General features: G+C 44.2%; 1 protein-coding gene across 1 annotated transcript in view; it reads left to right on the forward strand.

The window, feature by feature from the left end:
- The window catches only part of trpm3 (transient receptor potential cation channel, subfamily M, member 3), a 114,077-nt gene that overhangs the window by 12,650 nt on the left and 74,992 nt on the right, over positions 1-26,435 (forward strand). Inside the window, 2 exon segments of the mRNA XM_023979230.2 lie at positions 14,110-14,284; positions 14,787-14,910. Coding sequence (XP_023834998.1) covers positions 14,110-14,284; positions 14,787-14,910 — 299 coding nt within the window.

Here is a 26,435-nt window from a genome sequence, read left to right on the forward strand (position 1 = left end):
TTCCATTCTTGCATATCAATGCTTGGAGTTTGTCAGAATTTGTGGTTTTGTTTGTCCACCACCTCTTGAGGATTGGACCACAGTTCTCAATGGGATTAATAACTGGAGTTTCCATGCCATGGACCCAAATATCATGATTTTGTTCCCCGAACCATTTAGTTATCACTTGCCTTATGGGCAAGGTTGCCATCCATCATGCTGGAGAAAGGCACTTGTTCTCACCCAAACTCGTTCCCTGAGCATGTTTGAGAGAAGTTCTCACGAAGCTAGTGTGTATGTGGTACCTTCATTTATTCCAATAGCTGCTGAATTCTATAGCAACATTAGTGAGTGAGCCCATCCCTTGGCTGAGAAGCACACCCACACATGAATGTTCTCAGAGATGGCTTCTCTGTTGGATGACACAGCAATGAATTTGGTAGCGCTCACTTTTTTTCCGGAACAAGCTTTTCTAGAACCCAAACAATCGAAAAGGTATTCATCAGAGAAATGACTTACCCCAATTCTCTCAGCAGTCCAATCCTCGTACCTTTTGCCGAAATATCGAGTCGTTCCCTGATTTTTTCCTGAGAGAGTGGCTCTTTGCTGCCCTTCTTAAACACAGCCATCCTCCAAAAGTCTCACCTCACTGTGCGTGCAGATGCACTCACACCTACTTGCTGCCATTCCTAGCAAGCCTGTGTACTGTGGTGCCCCGATCCCGCAGCTGAATCAACTTTAGGAGATGGTCCTGGCGCTTGCTGGACTTTCTTGGGCAACCTGAAGCCTTCTTCACAACAATTGAACCGCTCTCCTTGAAGTTCTTGATGAATCTCAATAAATGGTTGATTAGGTGCAATCTTACTGGCAGCAAATCCTTGCCTGTGAAGCCCTTTTTGTGCAAAGCAATGATGACCACGTGTTCCTTGCAGTAACCATGGTTGACAAGGCAGAACAATGATTCCAAACACCACCTCTTTGAAGCTTCCAGCTCTTTATTCAAAACTCAATCACATGACAGAGGGATCTCCAGCCTTGTCCTCGTCAACACTCACACCTGTGTTAACGAGAGAATCACTGACAGATGTCAGCTGGTCCTTTGGCAGGGTGAAATGCAGTGGAAATGTTTTTGGGGATTCAGTTCATTTGTCACAGTTCAAAGTGGTGATGAAGAGTCAGGCGCAGAGAGCAGGTAGTGAAGCAAGCTGATATTAATATTCCAAAAGAATATAACGAAGGGCTACGCACACATACAAGGCGCTCAAGTAACAGTCCAAAACAACAGCGACAGACTATCTAACATACGAACCAACCCCCACAACCTGAAAAAATCACGCAACCCAACAAACCAGTAAAAACCCTGAAAAGCCCAGCAACCTCCATATAGTCTGGCCGGCCACTGGTAGTTTCAATAACCCAACCAAATGACCAAACCCAAATACTCCAAAAACAGCCTCATGCACACAATCATTACAAAAACTAAGTGAAACTTTTAAAAAAAGGCAAAATCGTTGATCTCTTACCAATAAGCAGATACACAAAAATCGACGCGCTTTCGACCCGCCGAACGGGAAGAGGCACCATCTTCGGCGGGATTCGTAACATCATTTGCATGGCAAAGAGGGACTTTGCAATTCATTTCAATTAATCTGATCACTCTTCATAACATTCTGGAGTATATGCAAATTGCCATCATACAAACTGAGGCAGCAGACTTTGTGAAATTAATATTTGTGTCATTCTCAAAACTTTTGGCCACAACTGTATATATCACGGTCGCAAGGCATATGAATTTACAGGTTATAGAGTAAACAACACTGAATGTTTTGTACACTCAGTGTATAGCAGTCACTGTTCTGGTTTTTATCCTGTCAAACAGAAAAGGCCATGACTCTAGCCCAGAGGCTGATATGGCACCCACCAATGGCGACTGTGAAGTCAACAGGAAGCAGGTAGAGACTTGCAGCCTTTGTCCATCCTGTCATGTGACTTATGGGCTTCCCTTTGTCATCCTATGCCTGGGCTCATATAAAAGGGGCTGGGGAGGCAAAGGGACACCCATTCTTCAAAACAGCATCTCAACTGGACATTCATAGCGTAATTAACAGCATCCTAACATACAAACCATCCCCAACCAACTCACCATCCCCAAACCAAGCAGTATACTATCCACAAACCATTCCCAACCATCCATAAATTAACAGCATCCAAACTGACCATTCCCAAAATAAACCTTGATTTTGGGCTTTATGACGCTCATTCAAAGCCTGGATGCATTTAATTCATTAAGTTGGAAAAGCCCGACAGCCAGAGCATTGAGTCACACTGTTGGTTTACTGCTCATTTACATTACCAGTCTCCTATTCATTAGGGCACAATTAACGAAACATAATGAGTGTTTCTTATTGGACAAGCTCCCATAGTACCTCCCCATTTCAGATTGTTGGCTTTCATGTTGTGCCTAATGAATACCACCCAAGGCTTTAGACAGCGCACCATTCCTTTATTTGATTACCTGTCCACAGTTAAGAAACAAACACATACATTTTTCTCTCAGCAGGGTCCTCTGGGATATGTCATAACACAAGGTTTCTCAGACAAAGAGGATACTGAAATAAGAGTAAAACATCATTTTAGTTTGAATAGCCACACATCGGAATGAAAGGAACACAGAGATAGATTTCAATGATCTACCCCCGAGCTCTCCCCCTCCATCAATGGCAAATCTGAACATAATTCTATCCTCCTGATTCCTGCTTACAAGCAAAAACTAAAGCAGGATGTACCAGTGACTAGCTCAATACGAAAGTGGTTAGATGACACGGATGCTACGCTACAGGACTGTTTTGCTAGCACAGACTGGAATATGTTCCGGGATTCATCCAATGGAATTGAGGAGTATACCACCTCAGTCATCGGCTTCATTAATAATTGCATCGATGGTGTCCTCCCCACAGTGACCGCAGTGACGTGTTGAGCGTGAAAAACTCAGCAGGGTTTCAGTTCTTGACACAAACCGGTGTGCCTGGCACCTACTACCATACCCCGTTCAAAGGCACTTAAATCTTTTGTCTGGCACATTCACCATCTGAATGGCGCATACACACAATCCATGTCTCAATTGACACAAGGCTTAAAAACCTGTTTCCTCCTCTTGATCTACACTGATTGAAGTGGATTCAACAAGTGCAATCAATAAGGGATCATAGCTTTCACCTGGATGCACCTGGTCAGTCTATGTCATGGAAAGAGCAGGTGTTCTTAATGTTTTGTATACTCAGTGTATATGCGACAGCCTACCAATTATACAATTATAAAATAGGCCCTATTATATGTCAAAATTAAAATCTGATTCGCTAGCCTATAATTGTAAATTTGTAGGCCACATGTCATGCACCAGCATTGGATTCTCTCCCAGCTTCATGGTTTGAACGAGATGTGTAATTTCAGTCCATATACCACAGTATAATACAATGCAGAACAGTAATACAGTTCACACTCAAAAATATGATTTCATCTTCATGCTCTCCTTCTCAAACTGAACATGACATCAGTAGGCTTAGTTCCACACGCACAGATACGACTTTTTTTTTAACAAATTGACTCGCCTTCTAAAGTGCCACCGTACACAGCACAGCCATTTGTTAGGCAGCACAAAAGGTTTTACATCAGCAAGAGCAGGGCAGGTCGTGCCCATTGCATTGTGTAATGCAGTGTAGCTTAGTTTTTTATACATACACCATTCCAGTAGCGCAAAAACTATTGGAAATATAACTTTCCCTGTTTTTCTCTGAGCATGCTCTTCGAATAGGCTAGGCCTACGCCTAAAGTATAGGCTATGGATCATTTTATTGAGACCACACAAGGCGCACTTCATATTGCGTGCCCAGCAGCGAATCAGGAATGAGGGTCATCATCGGGAACACATGAGATACTATAATAAGCAACTAATTCTCAAGCCCTGAGCAATATGACATTTAATTGATAACAAATTGCATGACCATCCCCTGGACAAAGAAAAAAAGACTAAACTCTCCCCCTGACTGAAATGTAAAAAGCATGACCCTCCACCATTTTCCTCCGGGTAACTATTCTGTAAATTTCGATCTCTCCCTTACTAATCTCAATGGCAGTGTGTCATAATTTTGCTACTGAAAACGTAAGAGTGTAAGATTTCTTGTACCACACTGTAGTAGACTTGGTGAAGGGACGTTATTTCAGATTAGTTATGTCGATTAACATTGTCATGGATATTAGTAATTCTTTACATTGTGTTTCACTTGCATGCAGACCCAAGCATCCCACCGCAATGCCGACACGTTTTGAACAACTAACCTCTTTTAAGCGTTGGGTGTTTGAGCTACAGACTGTTCGGTTCTTGGATTGGATTTATACATTTCTTCTGCAACCATTAGTCTGTGTGATTAACAATGGCTGAGCTACAGCGGTGTTTGTGAGACCAGGGAGGATCCCGAAAACAGTTATTCTCACAAAAAAATACGTTTGTGAAGTCAGAACGGTTTGAGCTACAACCTATTATGAGCCATCTATCGAAAGCTGAGACTCTCACGAACACACACATTCTATGAGGCTCACAAGCCACACAATAGTTATTAGAAAGTAAGAGGTTCTTCTACATAGAAGATCATAGGAAATCCCAGGACGTGTTAATAATATTGTAATAAGCTCACATAGTTGATGTCACAAAACACGCCACACATTTGTCACTGACTAGTTGGATATTCATTTCACACCAAGCAAACAATTTCTCTACTTTTCTCTAGCATACTTATTCATACATTATTTATTTATAAACATTTGTCAATAGAACTCATGAATGCAACTGTTTATGTCAAAGTATGTCTACTTGTAGCCCTGGTTGTCCTGAAATTAAAATGGTAAAACACTTCAATGTGAGGCTAAATATAGTATGAGCATGCAGATGAATGAAAGTGGTGAATTTCAGGTTTTTCACTATGGGAGGCCTGGGACCAATGGAGATAAGTCAAGGAAGATATGGGCTCCTATTAGATCTAATGACTAAAACATTCTCCTCACGTCTCTCCTGTAGCTTAAACTAAAACAGTACTTATTTTTCAGTGAATAGTCCCTCCCACTGCATATTACATGAGGCTGTTGCCTCGTGTGCTATTGTGAATGAATATCAAAGGGACAGCTCAGCTCAAGCTGAGGGTAAACAGAATAAATGGTTAGAGACAGGGCTTTGGGTGAAGTGCTGTTTTTAGTGGCTGTGGCCAGTACATTCACATTCCAGATTAGGTACGGTACATGCTTCTCTCCTCCTGACACTGTCTGGCAGCAGCAGGAGATGCAAATATCCCTGACCAGCTTCCTCTAAAAACAACTGCTCCGGGTCAACATGTATCCTCCCATCTCCTTAGCTGTTGTCCTTCTTCCCTTCTTCCTCTTGTCTTCTTACAGTATGTGCTCCTTGGTCATTCTTACTGATAAAGTATGGATTATTGTTTTCAACATTGTGTTACAAAACATACTAGGTAAGAGAGATCCCTCAGCCTTCAACACCATAGTGCTCATCACTCGAGGCCCTGGGTCTGAACCCTGCCCTGTGCAACTGGGTCCTGGACTTCCCGACGGGCCAACCCCAGGTGGTGAGGATAGGAAACAACACCTCCGCCACACTGATCCTCAACACGGGGACCCCACAAGGGTGCGTTCTCAGCCCCCTCCCTGTTCACACATGACTGCGTGGCCACTCACGTCTCCAACTCAATCATCAAGTTTGCTGATGACACAACAGTGGTAGGCCTGATTACCAACAACGATGAGACAACATACAGGGAGATCCTTGCCGTGCCCATCATTGACAACCAGAAATGGTCCATTCACACAGACAGTATGGTGAAGGAGGCTGAAGAAATGTGGCTTGTCCCATAAGACCCTTCTATAGATGCACCATTGAGAGCATCCTGTCGGGCTGTATCACCGCCTGGTATGGCATATGCACCGTCCGTAACCGCAGGGCTCTCCAGAGGGTGATGCGATCAGCCCAACACATCACCGGTGGCACACAGCCTGCCCTCCAGGACATCTACAGCACCCAGTGTCACAGGAAGGCCAAAAATATCATCAAGGACCTCAGCCACCCGAGTCACGGCGTGTTCACCCCGCTACCATCTAGAAGGTGGAGACTGTACAGGTACATCAAAGCTGGGACCCGAGAGACTGAGATACAGCTTCTATCTCCACATCATCAGATTAAACACTCACCACTAGCCGGCCTCCGCCCAGTACCCTGCCCTGAACCTTAGTCACTGTTACTAGCCAGCTACCACCCGGTACTCTGATCACTTAATAATGTTTACATACTGTTTTATCCATTTCATATGTATATACTGTATTCTAGTCAAGGCTCATCCTATATAACTACTGCTGTACTCACCGTTTCTATTCCTATGCTGTCCCAACTGTCTATACACACAATTATATACATTTTGGGGATTTGTGTGTATTGTTTTGTATTGTTAGGTTTTGTATGTGGATCTAGAAATATAAGCATTTTGCTGCTGTGTTAACATCAGCAACATGTTTGTACACAACCAATAAACATTTATTTGATTTGGTTCGTATGACCATAGGAATAGCTGCTACATCATCTAGCCATTGTCATCCATCCCCCTGTCCTCTAGTCCACTCATCATCCCTTATTTATGCGCTTGTCATCTCCCATTGTCCTCCTTTAAACAACTCATCCTCACATAGCCTTGTTCCTATTTGTCCAAGGCCAGATGACTACAGGAAGCCTTGAAGAACAGTGTTGTCTCTGTTCACACTAGACTCCCGTCTGACTCCCGTCTCTCCACATAACCAGCCAGATAATAGAGTGAGACTGCAGATGGAAGCACAACTCTCCAGTCTCTGGTGAAGGCCACAGTTCTCTGTTGTTTGCAATCATGCACTAGTCTCAGAGAGAGAAAGGGAATGAGAGAGGAAGTGGAAAGCGAGGCGAGGTGATTACTTTGAGAGTACTCTTCTGAATAGGAGGATGAGAATATACAAGAGGATGGAGAGAGGAGAGACATTTGTCATGCTGTGTGCTTTTCTCTTCATGTATCCTTCACTTACTCCCTCACCAGCACTAAGGTGTGTGTAGGGGGGGATCTGTTCCTCAAAGTCACACCGTTTTTATTCACAGTAATATGTAAAGGATGAGAACTGGCCCCTACTGAAAATGGATTCTAATCAGATGCTGTGAAGCCCTAACCTCACCTGGGACCCACAGGACTGATAATGAGTTTTTAGAAGAGAGGGGCTGTAGATGAAGAGATGATTGGAGTGGTTCGGACAGTGGACTCAAACTCAATTCCTGGAGGGCCTGGATATGCAGGTATGCTCTAACCCAGCACTAACACAACCAATTCAACTAATCAACCAATGATGATCTTCAATAGACACCTTCCTTGATTAGTTGAATGTGGTATGCTAATGCTGGGCTGGAACAAAAACATACACACTGGCCAGGTAGATAATTGTATTTGAGACCACGGGTTAGGAAGTGGTGAGTGAAATACCCATCACCTTTCATCTGTCACGGTGGAAGTGCAGTGCCTGTTAAAGCGGCGACTGAGGTGTGACTATAAGCAGATGGCTAACGGTGTGAAGAGAGAGAGAGATGGCTCACTGTCAGTACTGTCATCTCTGAGAAAATCAGCAGGGAAGCCAGGGAAAAGGAATCATACCAGAGACAGGTGATCCACGGAATCAGGAGTGTCTCTGTCACCATGTACACTGACCAAAACCAAGGGGTTACATGTGTCATTTCCCAGTAGAACAGACATAGTAAACAGACGGGACTCTGTCAGGATCCGGACACAGAACAGTTTCAATACAGACCGTGGGTCCTGACTTAAAAAAATAAAATAAAAATAAAGTTGTTGTTTTTTGTATAGGGGCTTTCAATTTATTGAGAGTTGTAACAATAGAATACACAAGGTGCAATTTCGAAATTCTGTAGTGCATGTGCAGTTTTCCTCTTTTTATGTCATTCACTGACAGACCTTAGAGAGCTATTTATAACCTGAAATGTCCAGTTGATCAACTACTAGCCCATGTTAGCTAAATAGGTAAGTTAGGCTAACCAGCTATCTAAATCTTGTAGTTATCATACCAGAGTACGGACCCAGGGGCCCCGACCCCAGGGGGCCCCCATTTATTTTGTTGAGTCATTCTGGTTTCATATGAACACACATAACACATGGCAAAATGTGTTTTGCAGGAAATACATTTTCTCAACATTTTCTCTCTGCCATCAAGAGGGGTGTGAACAGGTTGAACAGTTTGGGGTCGCATGAGTTGCTAGGTAGGGTTTAAGGCTGGATATCTGTATAGCACTTTGTGACAACTGGTGTTGTAAAATTGCCATATACAGTCCTGGCCAAAAGTTTTGAGAATGACACAAATACTAATTTTCACAAAGTCTGCTGCCTCAGTGTCTTTAGATATTTTTGGCAGATGTTACTATGGAATACTGCAGTATAATTACAAGCATTTCATAAATGTCAAAGGCTTTTATTGACAATTACATGAAGTTGATGCAAAGAGTCAATATTTGCAGTGTTGACCCTTCTTTTTCAAGACCTCTGCAATCCGCCCTGGCATGCTGTCAATTAACTTCTGGGCCACATCCTGTGAGAAGCAACCCCACACATGAATGGTCTCAGGATGCTTTACTGTTGGCATGACACAGGACTGATGGTAGAGCTCACCTTGTCTTCTCAGGACAAGCTTTTTTCCGTATGCCCCAAATAATCGGAAAGGGAATTCATCAGAGAAAATGACTTTAACCCATTCCCCAACAGTCCAATCCCTGTATCTTTTGCAGAATATCAGTCTGTCCCCGATGTTTTTCCTGGAGAGAAGTGGCTTCTTTGCTGCCCTTCTTGACACCAGGCCATCCTCCAAAAGTCTTCACCTCACTGTGCGTGCAGATGCACTCACACCTGCTTGCTGCCATTCCTGAGCAAGCTCTGTGTTGGTTGGGCCCCAATACCGCAGCCGAATCAACTTTAGGAGACTGTCCTGGCGTTTGCTGGACTTTCTTGGGCAACCTGAAGCCTTCTTCACAACAATTGAACCGCTCTCCTTGAAGTTCGTGATGATCCAATAAATGGTTGATTAGGTGCAATCTTACTGGCAGCAATATCCTTGCCTGTGAAGCCCTTTTTGTACAAAGCAATGATGACGGCACGTGTTTCCTTGCAGGTAATCATGGTTGACAGAGGCAGAACAATGACTGAAATGCAGTGGAAATGTTTTTGGGGGATTCAGTTCATTTGTAATTCATCTGATCACTCTTCATAACATTCTGGAGTATATGCAAATTGCCATCATACAAACTGAGGCAGCAGACTTTGTGAAAATTAATATTTGTGTCATTCTCAACTTTTGGCCACGACTGTACAGTAAAATACATTTTATTCAATTTGGGGGTTTGACAAAATCCAACCTTTCCCACCTAGGTAATTAGTATGACCGGATCTTCTCAAATAGTAGTTGAGTAGGCCTTCCCCTGCAGTAAACAATGTCCCACAATCCGGTGGTCTAGCGGTTAGTGCCGCCACCTCCAGCACACAGTCATACCTGTGCTGGCATGGGTTCAAATCTGTTCCGTTTCCATTTTACACTCTCACCTGTCTTTCCATGCTATCCCTCTGAAAAGGTAATGTCCCACAACCTAACTTAATTCTCTTGGTCTTAGTGAGCATGACTCGTTTTGGGTCACAAATCCTTCCACGACGCAGCACAGCTGAAATATAATTGGATGGATTATATCCAGAAGAGAACAGACAAGTCAAAGCATGACGGAGACATAACCAACGGAAATGGAGCAGCAGCTCTGTAGAACCCGGACCTTTATGTCCATCTCTAACCTTCTCTTCTCTACATTTCACATCTTAATACTTTCACGGCTCCAATTTGCCAGTCCTCTCTGGAGAAATAGGTGCTAGCAAGTGCAGTCGGGATGATGAGGGTAGGCCTAGACGTGTGAAAACGACCCACCTAGAGAAACCTCCTCAAGCCATGCTAATGTGTCTCTGGGTGTGAGTCAATGGCTCCATAATGAGGTCTTTTTAAGCGTGTCACATGTGTTCCCCTCACAACCCCTCCCTCCCTCCCTCCCGGTCTAAAGATAGATGTTGGGGGATGGTGAGGCTCGCGCTAACCGCCCTTTTTGTCTCCTCCTCCCTTCTTCTGTGCTGCCGCTCTCTTTCTTTCTCTTAATATTTTTGAGCAGGGGCCATGGACGTCAAAGAGGGAGAGAAAGAGAGAAAGAGAGAAAAAAAGAGTGAGGGGGTTATGAGAAGAAAGTAGATACAGAGGGGCGGTTGGGTGTGTGGAGCTGCCAGCAGAGATAGAAAGAGAGATGGAGCGAGAGCATTCAAAGAGAGAAAGGGATTGATCTGCTCCAGTTACCAGCTCCTAGCACAAGTAAAGCATCCACTAATCTAACACAGAAAACTCCAAATTGATGTCTCTTATACAAACGGGATGGTAGTGAACATGTTAGGGATGGGGGTAATTGTATCTGTTAAAGAATCTGTTTGACATTGGGTTTGTAAATGCCCTGATTTCATTTCAGCAACATGACTGTTAGCTGTTGTGGAAACATTATCAGAGGAGCTACTGACACAGTGTGTGCTGACAAAACGAATGACTTGTCTCGCAAAGCCCAACGTTCTACTCCATAGACTCCAGAGTAATCTCCTCCAAAAAATGGAGTCCATCTCCCCACACAACTATGAGAGATTAGTTGTCTTTTTTAGAAACTATTTTCAATTTTTTCCATTTTGGAGAGCTCTTTTCACAGCTCTTCTATCCTACCCAACAAAAAGCACAAAGATAACTGTTTCTAAATGGCTCTGTGATGTAAGTTAAGAAGGAATACTGATGTCCCTACTCTACCTGAGAGACCATAGATATTCATATAATAACAATATAGCATGGTCATTTATCAGACCGCTTTTATTCAAAGCCACTTGCAGAACTGCTAGCATTGACACTTAAACAAATATTCTGTAGATGTGGCCCAAGTGGGAATCGAAACCCACCACCCAGCACCTTGTTGCCAACACCTTGCTCTAACCCTCAGACATATGAACTAGCTTTAGTAGGAGACATACTGTAAGACAGTGCAGTCTGTACCTGCTCTTTCATCCAGCGTTTGAGTGGTGTGGTGTGTTGTGGTGTATGCAGGCACCGCTCTCTCTCTAGCCAATTAGCAACGAACCAGCTGCGCTCTCCCTTCCTCATCTGGTGTCTTGTCAATCGGAGCCTAATCCCTTCAGGTGCGAGTGGTGTCCCTCAAACCGCAGTAGCCACCATCGCTTGCTCATGACACATGAAGAGGTAAAGAGTAAGAAGACACAAAAGACACAACTTTTTTTTGTCCACCATTTTTTTACTCCATCAGTAGCTATCACTAATTCGACTAAATAAAGTTATATATAGCCACTAACCAAGAAACAACTTCATAAGATTACAGTCTGATAACATATTTATGGTATAGCATATGTTTTTTTAGAAAAATGTGCATTTTTCAGGTATAAATCACAGTTTACCATTGCAGCCACTATCACAAAACTCACCCAAAGCGACTAGAATAACTACAGAGAGCAACGTGTATTACCTAATTACTCATCTTAAAACATTTCTGAAAAATACACAGCGTACAGCAAATGAAAGCCCAACATCTTGTGAATCCAGACAATATTTCAGATTTTCTAAGTGTTTTACAGCGAAAACACAATATATCGTTATATTAGCATACCACATGAGCTAACATCACCCCAGCATTGATTCGAGGCAAAAAGCGCGATAACGTTATCACCACCAAAATATATTAATTTTTTCACTAACCTTCTCAGAATTCTTCAGATGACAGTCCTGTAACATCATATTACACAATGCATATAGAGTTTGTTCGAAAATGTGCATATTTAGCATCACAAATCATGGTTATGCTATGTAATCAGTCAAAACATGGCATGCATTCTGGCCGGAGCCATCTTGGAAGGGCACCTAAGTTTACGATTATTTATCGATTAGATTGACWAAAAAAATACAGGTTGGACAGCTAATGAAAGATGCATTGGTTATTAATGCAACCGCTGATTTAGATTTTTAAAATTAACCTTACTTGACATACAGTGTGCGTTACAGCCAGACTAGTGCCGCAATAWTGGCCGAAAAATGCGTTTACATTTTTCCACATAAATACGGAATAAAATCATAAATAGCTCTTACTTTTGGACAGCTTCCATCAGAATCTTGGGCAAGGTGTCCTTTTGTCCAAAAKAATCGTTGCTTTGTTGTAAAACGTCCACTTCAACKTCGGAACTAGCAGCTAAYAGTAGCTACSTGGCACACACATGTCCAAATCCTCAAACGCAATACTACGAAAATTCMGAAAATAGCAATATACTCGCATAAACTGATATAAATCGGTTTCAAATAACTTCGTTATGATGTTTCTAACACCTATTTCGAATTAAATCACAGACGGATATATCTTAGCCCGATAACAAGAGCTATTCAACATGCCATTCTGATGTCCCCTCTTGCGCCTTGGCGAGCGACGAAAAGAAGGGACATGTCACTCCATTGCCTTTTATAAACTCTGAGAAATACGTAGAGATTCCATTCCACTTCTCATTGGTTCAGGGGAAGGCGGGTGCAGTTCATTTCGATCCATAGGGCACACACAGAGTTTTAAACTGATCCGAGATCAGAGCCTAGTTTTCAGACCTTCGCATGTCCTGTCATGATTTTCGCTGTAGAAAGAGTTCTGGTTCACCCACAGACATAATTCAAACGGTTTTAGAAACTAGAGATCGTTTTCTATCCAATAGTAATAATAATATGCATATTGTACGAGCAAGAATTGAGTATGAGGCAGTTTAATTTGGAGACGATATTTTCCAAAGTGGAAACAGCACCCCCTGTATTGAGAAAAGGTTAAAACCGTTATGAATAGACGAGCCTACTCGTTCTCCTGCGCCTGATGTACAGTGTGGTGATGTTCTTAACTTTGAAGTATGCTCGGCCCTAAAATAGGTCCCTCTTTATGTAACTTTGCCTGTAGCGAGACACAATGATGGCACATGGGTGAGCGGGCCCTGAGTCAGTGGCCCACCTATCCACAGTGAAATTATGCGGGCAAGGATGGGAGGGAGGATCCAGCAGGGACATGGCTTTTGAATTTGAGTGAAAAAACTGACTGGTGGCAGCTAAATGAGAGACAGAGAGTGTGACAGAGAGAGAGAGAGAGAGAGAGAGAGAAGCTCAGAGAGAACTGGGCGTCCTTGTGGGGGTTTGGTACTGTAGGGCTTATGTGCATCCTTTCTCTTTCCAAGCCTGTTCTCCCAGCCTGTGTAAGCTCCAGAACCCACCTGTTAATTACCTCTAATGAGTCTTAAAGGGATAGTTCAGGATTTTGGCAATGAAACCCTTAATCTACTTCCCCGGAGTCAGATGAACTCCCGGATACTATTTGTATGTCTCTGCGTCCAGAATGAAGGAAGGTGGAGGTAGTTTCTCTCGCCAAAGCTAACTAGCTTAGCTCAGGAGACTGTCTTTGCGCTAAGCTAGCGCTAACACTAGTTAGGACTTCATTGCCAAAATCCCGAAATATCCCTTTAATAGCTTCTGATTAGCCATTTAGAGGCCGTCCCACTGTGCAGCAGGAGGGTACTCGCTCCAGGGCTTCTATGCGGCTCAAGCGCGGCTCTGTGCTTCCGCTAGATGCTCAGAAATACCCATAGAAATAGGAAACTCTCTCTGGATACTGCTGCCGGATTTGTGGCACAAATTTGTCTTTAAACAGCATTTCTATTTTAGTTGAGAGGTGAGATGTCGGGGCACTTGTTGAATCGTGGCATGCAACACGGCCCCCATTGACATTTTGTCAGTCACACCTCCCTCATGGCTGTCTGTCAGGGTACTCCTGTGGGATTTAATGAGTGCTTTTTGTTTGCACCTTTTTTCTGTTTTCTGATTTCTTTCTTGTCCCGTTGTCCTTCATTCTTCCACCACAATCTCTCTCACTCTTTCTCTTTTGCGCCCTTCCCCCGTCCTCCCTTTCTCTCTCTGTAGGTATTGGTCAGGGAGTGCCGGTGGTGGCTCTGATAGTGGAGGGGGGTCCTAATGTGATCTCCATCGTGTTAGAGTACCTAAGGGACACTCCACCTGTGCCCGTGGTGGTGTGTGATGGGAGCGGGCGTGCTTCGGACATCCTGGCATTTGGACACAAGTACTCTGAGGAGGGAGGGTACGTGTCACATATCACATACACAGATTTGCTACAGTATTGCGGGTGCATTAAGGTGCATTAGTAGTGTGCCCCAAATACAGTCCAAATACTTAGGATAAACGTTAAATGGATAATTTGGCAATGAGGCCCTTTATGAACTCGTGGATACCAATTTTATGTCTGTGTCCAGTATGAAGGAAGTTAGAGGTAGTGTTGCGAGCCATTGCTAACTAGCGTTAGCGCAATGGCTGCAGTTAGCGCAACTACCTATACCGTCCTTCATACTGGACACAGAAACATAAAAATGGTATCCACTAGTTCATCTGACTCTGGGTAAGTAGATAAAGGGCATCATTGCCAAAATCCTGAGGTGTGCCTTTAATACTTCAACTTAAATGTACGTTTCTCGTCCAGGTCTCTTTTACCCTTCTCTGCCACAATTCATCATCTCTCCTTTCTCCCTTCTGCTCTTCCTCCCTCTTACCCTCTCCTCTTTCTCCTTTTCCCTCATTTTTACCAGGATCATAAATGAGTCTCTGAGGGACCAGTTGCTGGTGACCATCCAGAAGACCTTCACGTACAGCCGGACCCAAGCCCAACACCTCTTCATCATCCTCATGGAATGCATGAAGAAGAAGGAGCTGGTGAGTGTTCAGGCTCGCTCACTCGTCACCTTGGAAACATCCCCAACCCCAACTCCCCATGCCTCTACTGCAGGGCTTTACAACCCTGTTTCTGGAGAGCTACCCACCTGCAGGGTTTTCTCTCCAACCCCAGTTGTAACTAATCTGACTCAGTTTATCAACCAGCTAATTAATAGAATCAGGTGTGCTAGATTAGAGTAGGAGTGAAAACCTACAGGATGGTAGCTCTCCAGGAACAGGGTTGGAGAGCCCTGATCAACTGTACAAAGTCTCAAGCACCAGTGTGATGGGGATTAGGGAGAAAAACAAAGATGTCAATGTAAAGATAAAAAATAGAAGATTTGGGAATAATAAGACTGTGGCCCTGTCCAGAAACAACCCCTTTGGCCCTTACCCCTTAGACACTAGTGGAGATCTGAGAGGATGTGATAGGTTTAAGCGATATTATAGCAGCTCCACCTCCACGTCTAATAGGCTAGTGGAATTTCGGACATATTGCTTACACCTGTATCTAGGGGATTGGGGCTGTGACAGGGCTGTGGATTTAAAGCCTCTCTGATGTCGTCCAGGACCAACTGGTTTGGCTTTAGGCTGCTATCTCTCCTGTCCATCTGTCATATCCATTTGAAACATACCCCACAAGCTGTGTTTAGTGAACTGTCACTCACATAATTAATCTTCCCTAATTAACCTTCCCTAGCTCAGGTGGTGACAAGGTCTCTTCAGATCAGTGTTTCTTACAGAGAGAAGCTGCATGCTTATTATAGTGATCATCCTCAATGTGTAGTACACTGTCCCACTACAAACACAATGATACATATTATCACTGCACTATGCCTGGCACAAAGTCACATTTCACAGGGCACGAAACAAGCACTATGGTAAGTGGATAATGAAGGTAATCACATGGCAATCAGTGAGTTTTGAGTTCCAGACAGACGGTATTAGTCACACACACACACACACACACACACACACACACACACACACACACACACACACACACACACACACACACACACACACACACACACACACACACACACACACACACACACACACACACACACACACACACACACACACACACACACACACACACACACACACACACACACACACACAGAGACACAGACACCACAGCCAAGTCACACAGTCACACAGCACCACAGTCACACAGTCACACAGTCACACAGTCACACACGCACACACATGCACACACGCACACACATGCACACACAGACACATAAACACACACTGCTGTGTCCATTCCAAACCATGAGATATTATCGTCATACCATATCGTCGTGCCTGAGATGAAAATAACACTCACTGTGTCTGTACTCATTAAACACCTGAGCCTCCATTAGCCTGCATGCACAAAACAAACACATGCCTTTGCTTTACAATATTCTAATTTAACAGTTGGTTACACAAGCACATGCATAATGTAATTTGCATGGAAAGTCGGCCTCAATATGTAAATGCACACTCTGTTATATAAAGGTTTTATAATACACACTTCGTTTATAATACACACATTCAATACTCAGTTGCACAAGACGCTTGAAAAGTGGATTTCATCACAATCGTTAAAGTATGAACACAACTGGAGACACAAAGTCAAATCGGGGACATGTTTTTTTTACACAATAACATTATGGTAGCTAGCAAAACAGTGTAGGGGCAGTTGCTAAGTGAAATAACTGCAAACATTTTTAGCTAGCTAGCTAACTAACTTGGCTAACTGTGGGGTGTAACAATTCACCCATTTACAGTTGCTATTGCACTACACTTTGCAAGCAAAAGGTGTCTCCAGTAATGTTTACATTTGTCTCCACTTTCCAACCATATTGTCATATGTTAGCTGTAATTGTTGACATGGTATTCATGGTTGCACATACTTTTACTACGAGCAACTGAGCCGTGTGTATTGCAAGGGTCCCTCCTCTCCCTACGTAATGTATTGTTTTGTAATTGTATATCTATTGAAAATGAAACCATATATGCACTTTGTTGAATGTTTTGCGTCAATTATGTTTTTGTGCGTTCATTTTGTCTCTCCTTTGTTCCTTTGTCATGTGACAAAAATGTGCCTTTGTGATGTGATGATTTGTGTTGGTGTTGTTGTAGTTGTTTCTCCTTTTCATTGTGCGTCCTATTTTTTTCTTCCATGTTTTCTTCCCCCTTATATGGACACACACATAGCGAGAGAAATGCACATTCCCACATAGTGGTAGAGATGCTCATCACAGATGTTGGGTGTGTAAGTGGATTGATCTGAGCTCTCTGTGAGGTTTCCATGCTCAAGCAGATGGAACTCCAGAACAGCCAGTCGCGTGGAGTCTCTAGAGCAGCTGTGGAACCAAGAATATCTGATAGGCAAAAGAGTACATCTCTTCTTCAACTACTGCCACAACTATCTACCACTACTTTACTACAGTACAGTACGTCCTCTATGGGATGGATCATACATACTGAGGAAGATTGGTTGGTTTGTGCTGCCACCTTGGTCTAGTTTGGCTAATGCTAATGCCAAGCACCGCAGTGTGGTGTTGAGTAGATAAAGCTAGATAAAGTTTAGACCAAGGCAATGCCGAAAGATTTCTGATGACGTGGGACTAATGTGTTTGGATGATGGAATATGACTGAGAATCCTTTGGACTTGTAGCCTATATGTCACCATGACATTCAAATCTGCGCGGTTTCACACAGCAGGTGTGGTGCTCTTTCGTGTAGTCAGTGTTTCGATGAAGATTCCTAATAGTAGCCATCTCCATAGCGGGTCATGTGTAAGGAATGTGTAATGAACACTAAACTTTTGACTACATTTTATACATTCCACATTTTGCTGTGTTACAGCTTGAATTCAAAATGTATGAAAAAATATATAATTCCCACCCAGCTACACACAATGCACTATAATGGCAAAGTGAAAAGTATTCAAAATTTTTGAAAATGTATTGAGAATGAAATACAGAAATGTCTAATGTCCTTAAGTATTCACACCCCTGAATCGATACATGTTAGAATCACCTTTGGCAGCGATTACAGCTGTCATTCTTTCTGGGTAAGTCTCTATGAACTTTGCACGCCTGGATTGTACAATATTTGCACAATATTATTTTTAAAAGCTCCGTCAAGTTGGTTGCTGATCATTGCTAGACAGCCATTTTCAAGTCTTGCCGTAGATTTTCAATCTGATTTCAGTCAAAATGTAACAAGGCAACTGAGGAATATTGAATGTCTTGGTAAGCAACTCCAGTGTATATTTGGCCTTGTGTTTTGGTTTATTTGTAACGATCTTCTTTGGGAGAAAGAGAGGAGGACCAAAGCGCAGCGTGGTAAGTGTTCATGATGAAACTTTAATAGAACAAACTGAACACTGAAATACAAAAACAATAAACTGAACGAACGAAAACCGAAACAGTTCCGTGTGGAACACACAGACACGGAAGACAACCACCCACAAAACACAACAGAAAACAGGCTCCCTAAATATGGTCCCCAATCAGAGACAATGACTAAACACCTGCCTCTGATTGAGAACCATATCAGGCCAAACGAAAAAATCCAACATAGAAACACAAAAAATAGATAAACCCACCCAACTCACGCCCTGACCATACTAAAACAAAGGAAAATACAAAATAACTAAGGTCAGAACGTGACCAGTCCCCCCCCCCCCCCCAAGGTGCGGACTCCGGCCGCAAAACCTGAACCTATAGGGGAGGTCTGGGTGGGCATCTGTCCGCCGGCAGGTGGCGGCTCTGGCGCTGGACGTGGACCCCACTCCACCATAGTCTTATTCCGCTTTAGTAGCGTCCTTTGAGCGGCGACCCTCGCGCCACCTAGGAGACTGGCAAACCCACTAAAGGGCCCCACTGGACTGAAGGGGCGCCTCTGGACTGAGGGGCAGCTCCGGACTGAGGGCAGCTCCGGACAGCGGGGGCCAAGCTCGGGGACTGAGGGGCGGCTCCGGGACTGCAGGGGCGGCTCCGGACTGGGGGCGGCTTCCGACTGAGGGGCGGCTCCGGACTGCAACGGCCCGACTGCCTCTGGCAGCTCCTGACTGACGGACGGCTCTACGGTCTAGGACAGCGGGCGGCTTGACAAGCTCAGGACAGACAGGGCAGCTGATGACGGCTCAGGACATGTACGGGCGGCTCTGACGGCGCTGGTCGAGGGCTAGTCGGAGGGCGTGGACGACGGGCGGCTCAGGCGGGTGGACCAGACGGCGGCTCAGGCGCGCTGGGACAGGGACGGGCGGCTTCAGGCTGGCGCTGGACAGACGGGCGGCTTCAGAGCGGCGCTGGACAGAACGGCTGGCTTCAGGCGGCGCTGGAACAGACGGAACTCTGCCTGCTGCAGGCGCACAGTAGGCCTGTGTGCGGGGGTGCTGGAACTGATGGTACCGGCGCTAGGGAAACACCCACCACTGGGCGAGTGCGGGGAGCAGGAAGAGGGCATACTGGACCCTGGAGGCGGCACAGTAGGCCTAGTGCATGGTGCCGAACTGGTGGTAACCCGGGCTGGGGACACGCACCTCAGGCGAGTGCGGGGTCTGGAACTGGAGGCCTTGGTACGTTGGCGCCGCCACCGGGAGTTTAAAGACCTGCAGAGTGGTGCGTGGGGCTGCACGAGGGCTGGTCTTTGGAGAAGGCACCGTATAGACAGGAAAGTGGTGCGCAACTACAGGTTTCGAGCCGAGCTGCCCAACCCCTTACACTGGCTTTGAATTGCTCCCCGTAGCCAGGCCAGTGCGGAGAGGTGGAATAGCCCGCACTGGCTGTGCTGGCGAACCCGGGGACAACATTGCGTTAGGGTTGGTGCATGTACACCGTCCCGAGAAGACGCACTGGACGACCAATGCGTTAGAGCCGGCTTCAATGGCATCTGGCTCGATGCCCACTCGTAGGCCCAGCGCGATACGAGGCGCTGCTATGTACCGCACCGGGCTATGCACACGTACTGGAGACACCATGCGCTCTTCCGCATAACACGGTGTCTGCCTGTACGCTCGCTCTCCACGGTAAGCACGGGGAGTTGGCTCAGGTCTCCTACCTGGCTTAGCCACACTCCCCGTGTGCCCCCCCAATACATTTTTGGGGCTGTCTCTCTGACTTCCTTAATCGCCGTGCCAACTCCATTCGCCGGTATCCCTCCTCGCACTGCTCCAGAGAATCCCAGGCGCGCTCCGGCACTCTCCCTGGGTCGACCGACCACCTTTCTATTTCGTCCCAAGTTGTCATATAGTCCAGATCTTGCTGCTGCCCGATACCACGCTGCTTGGTCCAGTTGTGGTGGGTGGTTCTGTAATGATCTTCTTTGGGAGAAAGAGAGGAGGACCAAAGCGCAGTGTGGTAAGTGTTCATAATGAATATTTAATGGAACAAACTGAACACTGAAATACAAAAACAATAAACCGAACGAACGAAAACCGAAACAGTTCCGTGTGGAACACACAGACACGGAAGACAACCACCCACAAAACACAACAGAAAACAGGCTCCCTAAATATGGTGCCCAATCAGAGACAATGACTAACACCTGCCTCTGATTGAGAACCATATCAGGCCAAACGAAAAACCCAACATAGAAACACAAACATAGATAACCCACCCAACTCACACCCTGACCATACCAAAACAAAGAAAATACAAAAGAACTAAGGTCAGAACGTGACATTATTGTCCTGCTGAAAGGTGAATTTGTCTCCCAGTATCTGTTGGAAAGCAGACTGAACCAGGTTTACCGTTAGGATTTTGCCTGTACTTAGCTCTATTCTATTTCTTTTTAGCACATTTTTACTCCTGAATTGAGTTAGGCTTACCATGACAAAGGGGCTGAATAATTATTAACTCAAGCCATTTCAGCTTTACATTTTTTATTCATTTGTAAAAACATAATTCCACTTTGACATTGTGGGGTATTGTGTGTAGGCAAGTGACACAACATCTGAAATTAACAAATTTAGAATTCAGACAGTAACACAACAAAATGTGACCGACCACCTTGATTCAGTGTTAAGTAGCAAAATTTGAAATTGTGTTTTTTTTACGTTGGATGAAAGCAGAAACACAGAGCTACAAAATGGTATGTAATATACTGCATTTGACAAAAATGGGAAAGTAATTCTGCTTTGAAAGTTGATAAACTTGTAACCCCACTTTGAGAAAATGGCCTTTACATGTTTTTGGTACCTACTGGAGAGCTGTTCTTTGTTTACACACATTCAGCATCGTTCACACCCTCTTAAGCTTTAACCCCAACCCAAACTCTGACCGTTTTACTCGGCCGAGCAGAGCTGGTTAGGTTGTTTTCATGTTATCCAGAGCGTTGGTGACTGTAACTGCTGCTTGCAACAATTTAATTAAGCTTTTATGCCGACGTTTACTGACACAGCCATATTCAACTGCTGTTGAGTGTTCGTAAATTCATCAGTTATTCTACACTCTGGCAAATTCAGATGAGAGTGCTCTGAAATCGGAGTAGATGGCCAGACTGAATTTACGAACGCACCTGAAATGGCGACATAGTGGAGTGTTTTGTTAAGACATGTAGCTAGCTAGCTAAACAATGAACCATAATCACAACTCATGACGTTACTACCCTGCATGAATCTGTAGGTAGCTAACCAACATCGAGCCAGCCAGCTAACGTTAGCTAGCTAACAATACACTTTAACTTGAAATGAAAACACTTTCTTACCCGTATACATCATAGATGCACGCGTCTCCTGTCACGGATGCCATGGTTGCCCTTACTTTGAAGAAGTAATCTGGAGACAGGTGTTTTCTCCATCTCCTTAGCTATCATACTCGAATTCCACTGAACTCTGTCCTCCAGAAAGGAGACGGCAACACTTATGCAGTTTTACTATGCGATACATAAAAAAAGCCACGTTAGACAGGATACTGACCAGCTCTAATAGACAGAAGCGTGCTATATGGCAGACCAATCCAAACTCATCTCTCGGCATGTCCAGCCCACTCCTTATCTCAGCCAAAAATGGCTAGCGGGAAGGTTGCCCCCCCTTTTTCTGTGGCTAAACCAACTAGGCTCGTAATTTAACAATTTTATTCGTATTTACAGATGGCATACAAGTTTGTTATTAAGGCACATGAAAGTTCACATGTTCGAGAAAGCATTTCTGCCAAAAATTGCATTTTGTTAAAAAAAGGTTTACGTTCAAACGGCTCTCCTGTGAAGTAGTGACCCACAGTACGTCTAGTTTCCTGAAAAGGGTCACAAATGAGGAATAAGTCAAGGGGTGTGAATAAATAGGGAATTATTATTATTTAAGAAAAGTGAAACGATGCCAATATATTTGGCCACAGATAAAAAAATGCCGGAGTATAGATCCAAATTAAAAGTTTTTGCTTCACTGTCCATATAAATATGTAGGAGTGTATTTATAGATAGACACGTTATACCAACAGTAAGCACTCAAGCAAACATTTCCCTGTAGGATACAAATGGAGAAGAACATGGGTGTATTTCTTACCCCTGCACAAGGACAGAAAAGAACCCCCTTGTGATCAAATGATACACCTACCATTGACTAACACTAGCTGTGGCAACATGGTGCTCCCTCCCTAGCACATGGCTCCACAGAGGATCACCTTGGGGCTATGTGTGTTGGAGTGTGCCCCTGGCTAGCTGTCAATTTTAAAAACAAGAAAATGGTGCTTTGCTGCTTTGTTTAATATAAGTAATTTCAAATTATTTATACTTTTACTTCTACTTTTGATACTTAAGTATATTTAAAACCAAACACTTTTAGACTTTTACTCAAGGAGTATTTTACTGGTTGACTTTCATGTTTACTTGAGTAACTTTCTATTAAGGTATCTATAATTTTACTGTATTATGACGATGGGGTACTTTTTCCACCACTGACAAGCAACATGATCAAACAGCATCCATTCTCAGTGGTGCTTCCCACTAGTGACTAGTATGTCTCTTCTCTCCTCTGCCCTCTCCTCGACGTGTGATGGTGTGACGGGCGGATGTCTTTGGCATGTCATCAATCATTGCCGAGTGACACGTGTCAATCAATAGGCATGAAAGTGTCCGTCATCTACAGAATGAGATATTCCCTTCACACAGACTGTAGACCGATCGGTATTAGAGGCTACAGCATATCTGTGTGCAAGAGAAAAACATATATGGAGGCATGTGTGAAACCAAAGCACGCATGCATCACTATTAAATATAGACATGTTATACCAACAGTAAGCACTCAAGAAAACATTTCCCTGTAGGATACAAATGGAGAAGAACATGGGTGTCTTTCTTACCCCTGCACAAGGACAGAAAACTAAGCCTCTTGTGATCAAATGATACACCTACCATTGACTAACACTAGCTGTGGCAACATGGTGCTCCCGCCCTAGCACATGGCTCCGCAGAGGGTCACCTTGGGGCTATGGTGGGTGGAGGAGGAGGAGGATCGGTAGGAGTAGGAGGAAGAGGAGAGGAAAGGAAAAGAGAAGTTGACGAGGTGGAGGCCACGCAGAGTAGCTTAAGCTGCACATAATAATCATCCCTGCTCCATCAGTCATCGTTACTGTCATTCACATATAGGAAGCAGTGATCTGGTGGGTTCTACTGGAGGCTGCTGAGGGGAGGACGGCTCAATATTGGCCGGAACGGAGCAAATGGAATTTGATACCATTCCGCTCCAGCCATTGCCAAGAACCCGTCCTCCCTAATTAAGGTGCCACCAACCTCCTGTGGTGGGTTCACACACTAACAGGCATGCATGCACACACACACACTTACTCATCTGTGTGTTCTTGTCAGTGAGTTCCCGCCTGTGTAGATCAAGTGAGGATTAGGGCTGTTTTAGTTCAAGTGTACCGGTGTGATTTGTGCACTAAGTGTGTGGCATTATGGTCACACACACAGACAGTCCTAAAGCTACCACAGGAACACACACCAGGTCATGTAACCCTCACTTAAGTAATCTATCCCTGACCACACACTGGCCTTCTCTATCTCTCTCTTTTCTCTCTTCTGTCTCTTTCTCTCACACACACACGTGCATGGACACACACACACACCTGTCTCTTATACACATCTAGATGTGTATAAGAGAACACACACACACACACACACACACACACACACACACACACACACACACACACACACACACACACACACACACACACACACACACACACACACACACACACACACACACACACACACACACACACACACACACACACACACACACACACACACACACACACACACACTCTCTCACAGTTATATTTATATCATCCTCAAATACACTACCGTTCAAATTTTGGGGTCACTTAGACGTTTCCTTGTTTTTAAAAGAAAAGCAATTTTTTGGTCCATTAAAATAACATCAAATTGATCAGAAATACAGTGTAGACATTATTAATGTTGTAAATGACTATTGTAGCTGGAAACGGCAGATTTTTTTATGGAATATCTACATAGGCGTAGCGCAACCATCACTCCTGTGTTCCAATGGCACGTTGCATTAGCTAATCCAAATTAATCATTTTAAATGGCTAATTGATCATTAGAAAACCTTTTTGCAATTATGTTAGCACAGCTGAAAACTGTTGTCCTGATTAAAGAACCAAGAAAACTGGCCTATTTTTGCCAAGAAACTGAAGATCTCGTACAACACTGTGTACTACTCCCTTCACAGAACAGCGCAAAATGCTTCTAACCAGAATAGAAAGATGAGTGGGAGGCCCCGGGGCACAACAGAGCAAGAGGACAAGTACAATTAGAGTGGCTAGTTTGAGAAACAGATGCCTCACAAGTCCTCAACTGGCAGCTTCATTAAATAGTACTCGCAAAACACCAGTCTCAACGTCAACAGTGAAGAGGCGACTCCGGGATGCTGGCCTTCTTGGCAGAGTTGCAAAGAAAAAGCCATATCTCAGACTGGCCAATACAAAGAAAAGATTAAGATGGGCAAAATAACACAGACACTGGACAGAGGAAGATTGTAAAAAAGTGTTATGGACAGACTAATCTAAGTTTGAGGTCACAAAGAAGAACATTCGTGAGACGCAAAAAAAATGAAAAGATGCTGGATGAGTGCTTGACGCCATCTGTCAAGCATGGTGGAGGCAGTGTGATGCTCTGGGGGTGCTTTGGTGGTGGTAAAGTGGGAGATTTGTACAGGTTAAAAGGGATCTTGAAGAAGGAAGGCTATCACTCCATTTTGCAACGCCCTGCCATACTCTGTGGACGGCGAATATTTGGAGCCAATTTCCTCCTAAAACAGGACAATGACCCAAACCACAGCTCTAAACTATGCAAGAACTATTTAGGGAAGAAGCAGTCAGCTGGTATTCTGTCTATAATGGAGTGGCCAGCACAGTCACCAGATCTCAACCCTATTGAGCTGTTGTGGGAGCAGCTTTACCGTATGGTACGTAATAAGTGCCCTTCAAGCCAACTTGTGGGAGGTGCTTCAGGAAGCATGGAGTGAAATCTCTTCAGATTACCTCAACAAATTGACAACTAGAATGCCAAAGGTCTGCAAGGCTGTAGTTGCTGCAAATGGAGGATTCTTTGACGAAAGCAAAGTTTGAAGAACACAATTATTATTTAAATTAAAAATCATTATTTATAACCTTGTCAAAGTCTTGACTATATTTCCTATTCATTTTGCAACTCATTTCATGTATGTTTTCATGGAAAACAAGGACGTTTCTAAGTGACCCCAAACTTTTGAACGGTAGTGTACGTATGCAGATACTTACATTATTCATCATGTGAGGTGAAATGGGTATATTTTGGGAGATGAGCACTTATTCTGTTTGATTTGATGAAGAGCCGGTTCGGATCAAAACGGTGTCAATAAAGCAAGTAATTTGGAGAAGAAATCCTGTTTTTCACAAGTATTCTTTATTAGCCTAGCACCTATGTTTCTAAGGATGTGCGCATGACAACACACTTTGTTACTTTCATTGTTCACACGTTAAACACAATCAGGAATGCTCATACACATGCTCATAGAGACACACAGTACTGGAGGTAGCTCTTACACATACATACGCTCATTTCTCTCTCTGCAGGACCCCATTCCAAGGGGGCAATGTGTGTCATAGCGGAAAAATTATGAACACGCAAGCGTACAAACAAATTCTCTCTCCCCTTTGGTGTCTGAAGGGCTTTTAGAAAAAGGGAAAGAGAGAGAAGGAGAGAGCTACTCTATTGATTCATAGCCTGAGGGGAGGTAGGAGTTAAAGACAGCTGAAATCAAGGTGCACCACCAAATTTAGCCATTTAGAAGGGAAGGTGGGTTTGGAGATGTGATGGCGGGAGGAGGGAGGAGGATGGAGGGAGGGAGGGAGGGATTACAGGAATAGATTCATGACCCTGTGGCTGGGATCCTCAGCACGCTCCAGCGTTCCGAACACGCAGCTCATACGTGGAGCTGCAAGGTGCCCTTCACACACATGCCGTCATGCGACAAAATCTGGGAGAACTGCCGCATTCCCTCTCTTTTACCCTCCCCC

Source organism: Salvelinus sp. IW2-2015, linkage group LG33 (genome assembly GCF_002910315.2).
Source record: "Salvelinus sp. IW2-2015 linkage group LG33, ASM291031v2, whole genome shotgun sequence".
Taxonomy (NCBI): domain Eukaryota; kingdom Metazoa; phylum Chordata; class Actinopteri; order Salmoniformes; family Salmonidae; genus Salvelinus; species Salvelinus sp. IW2-2015.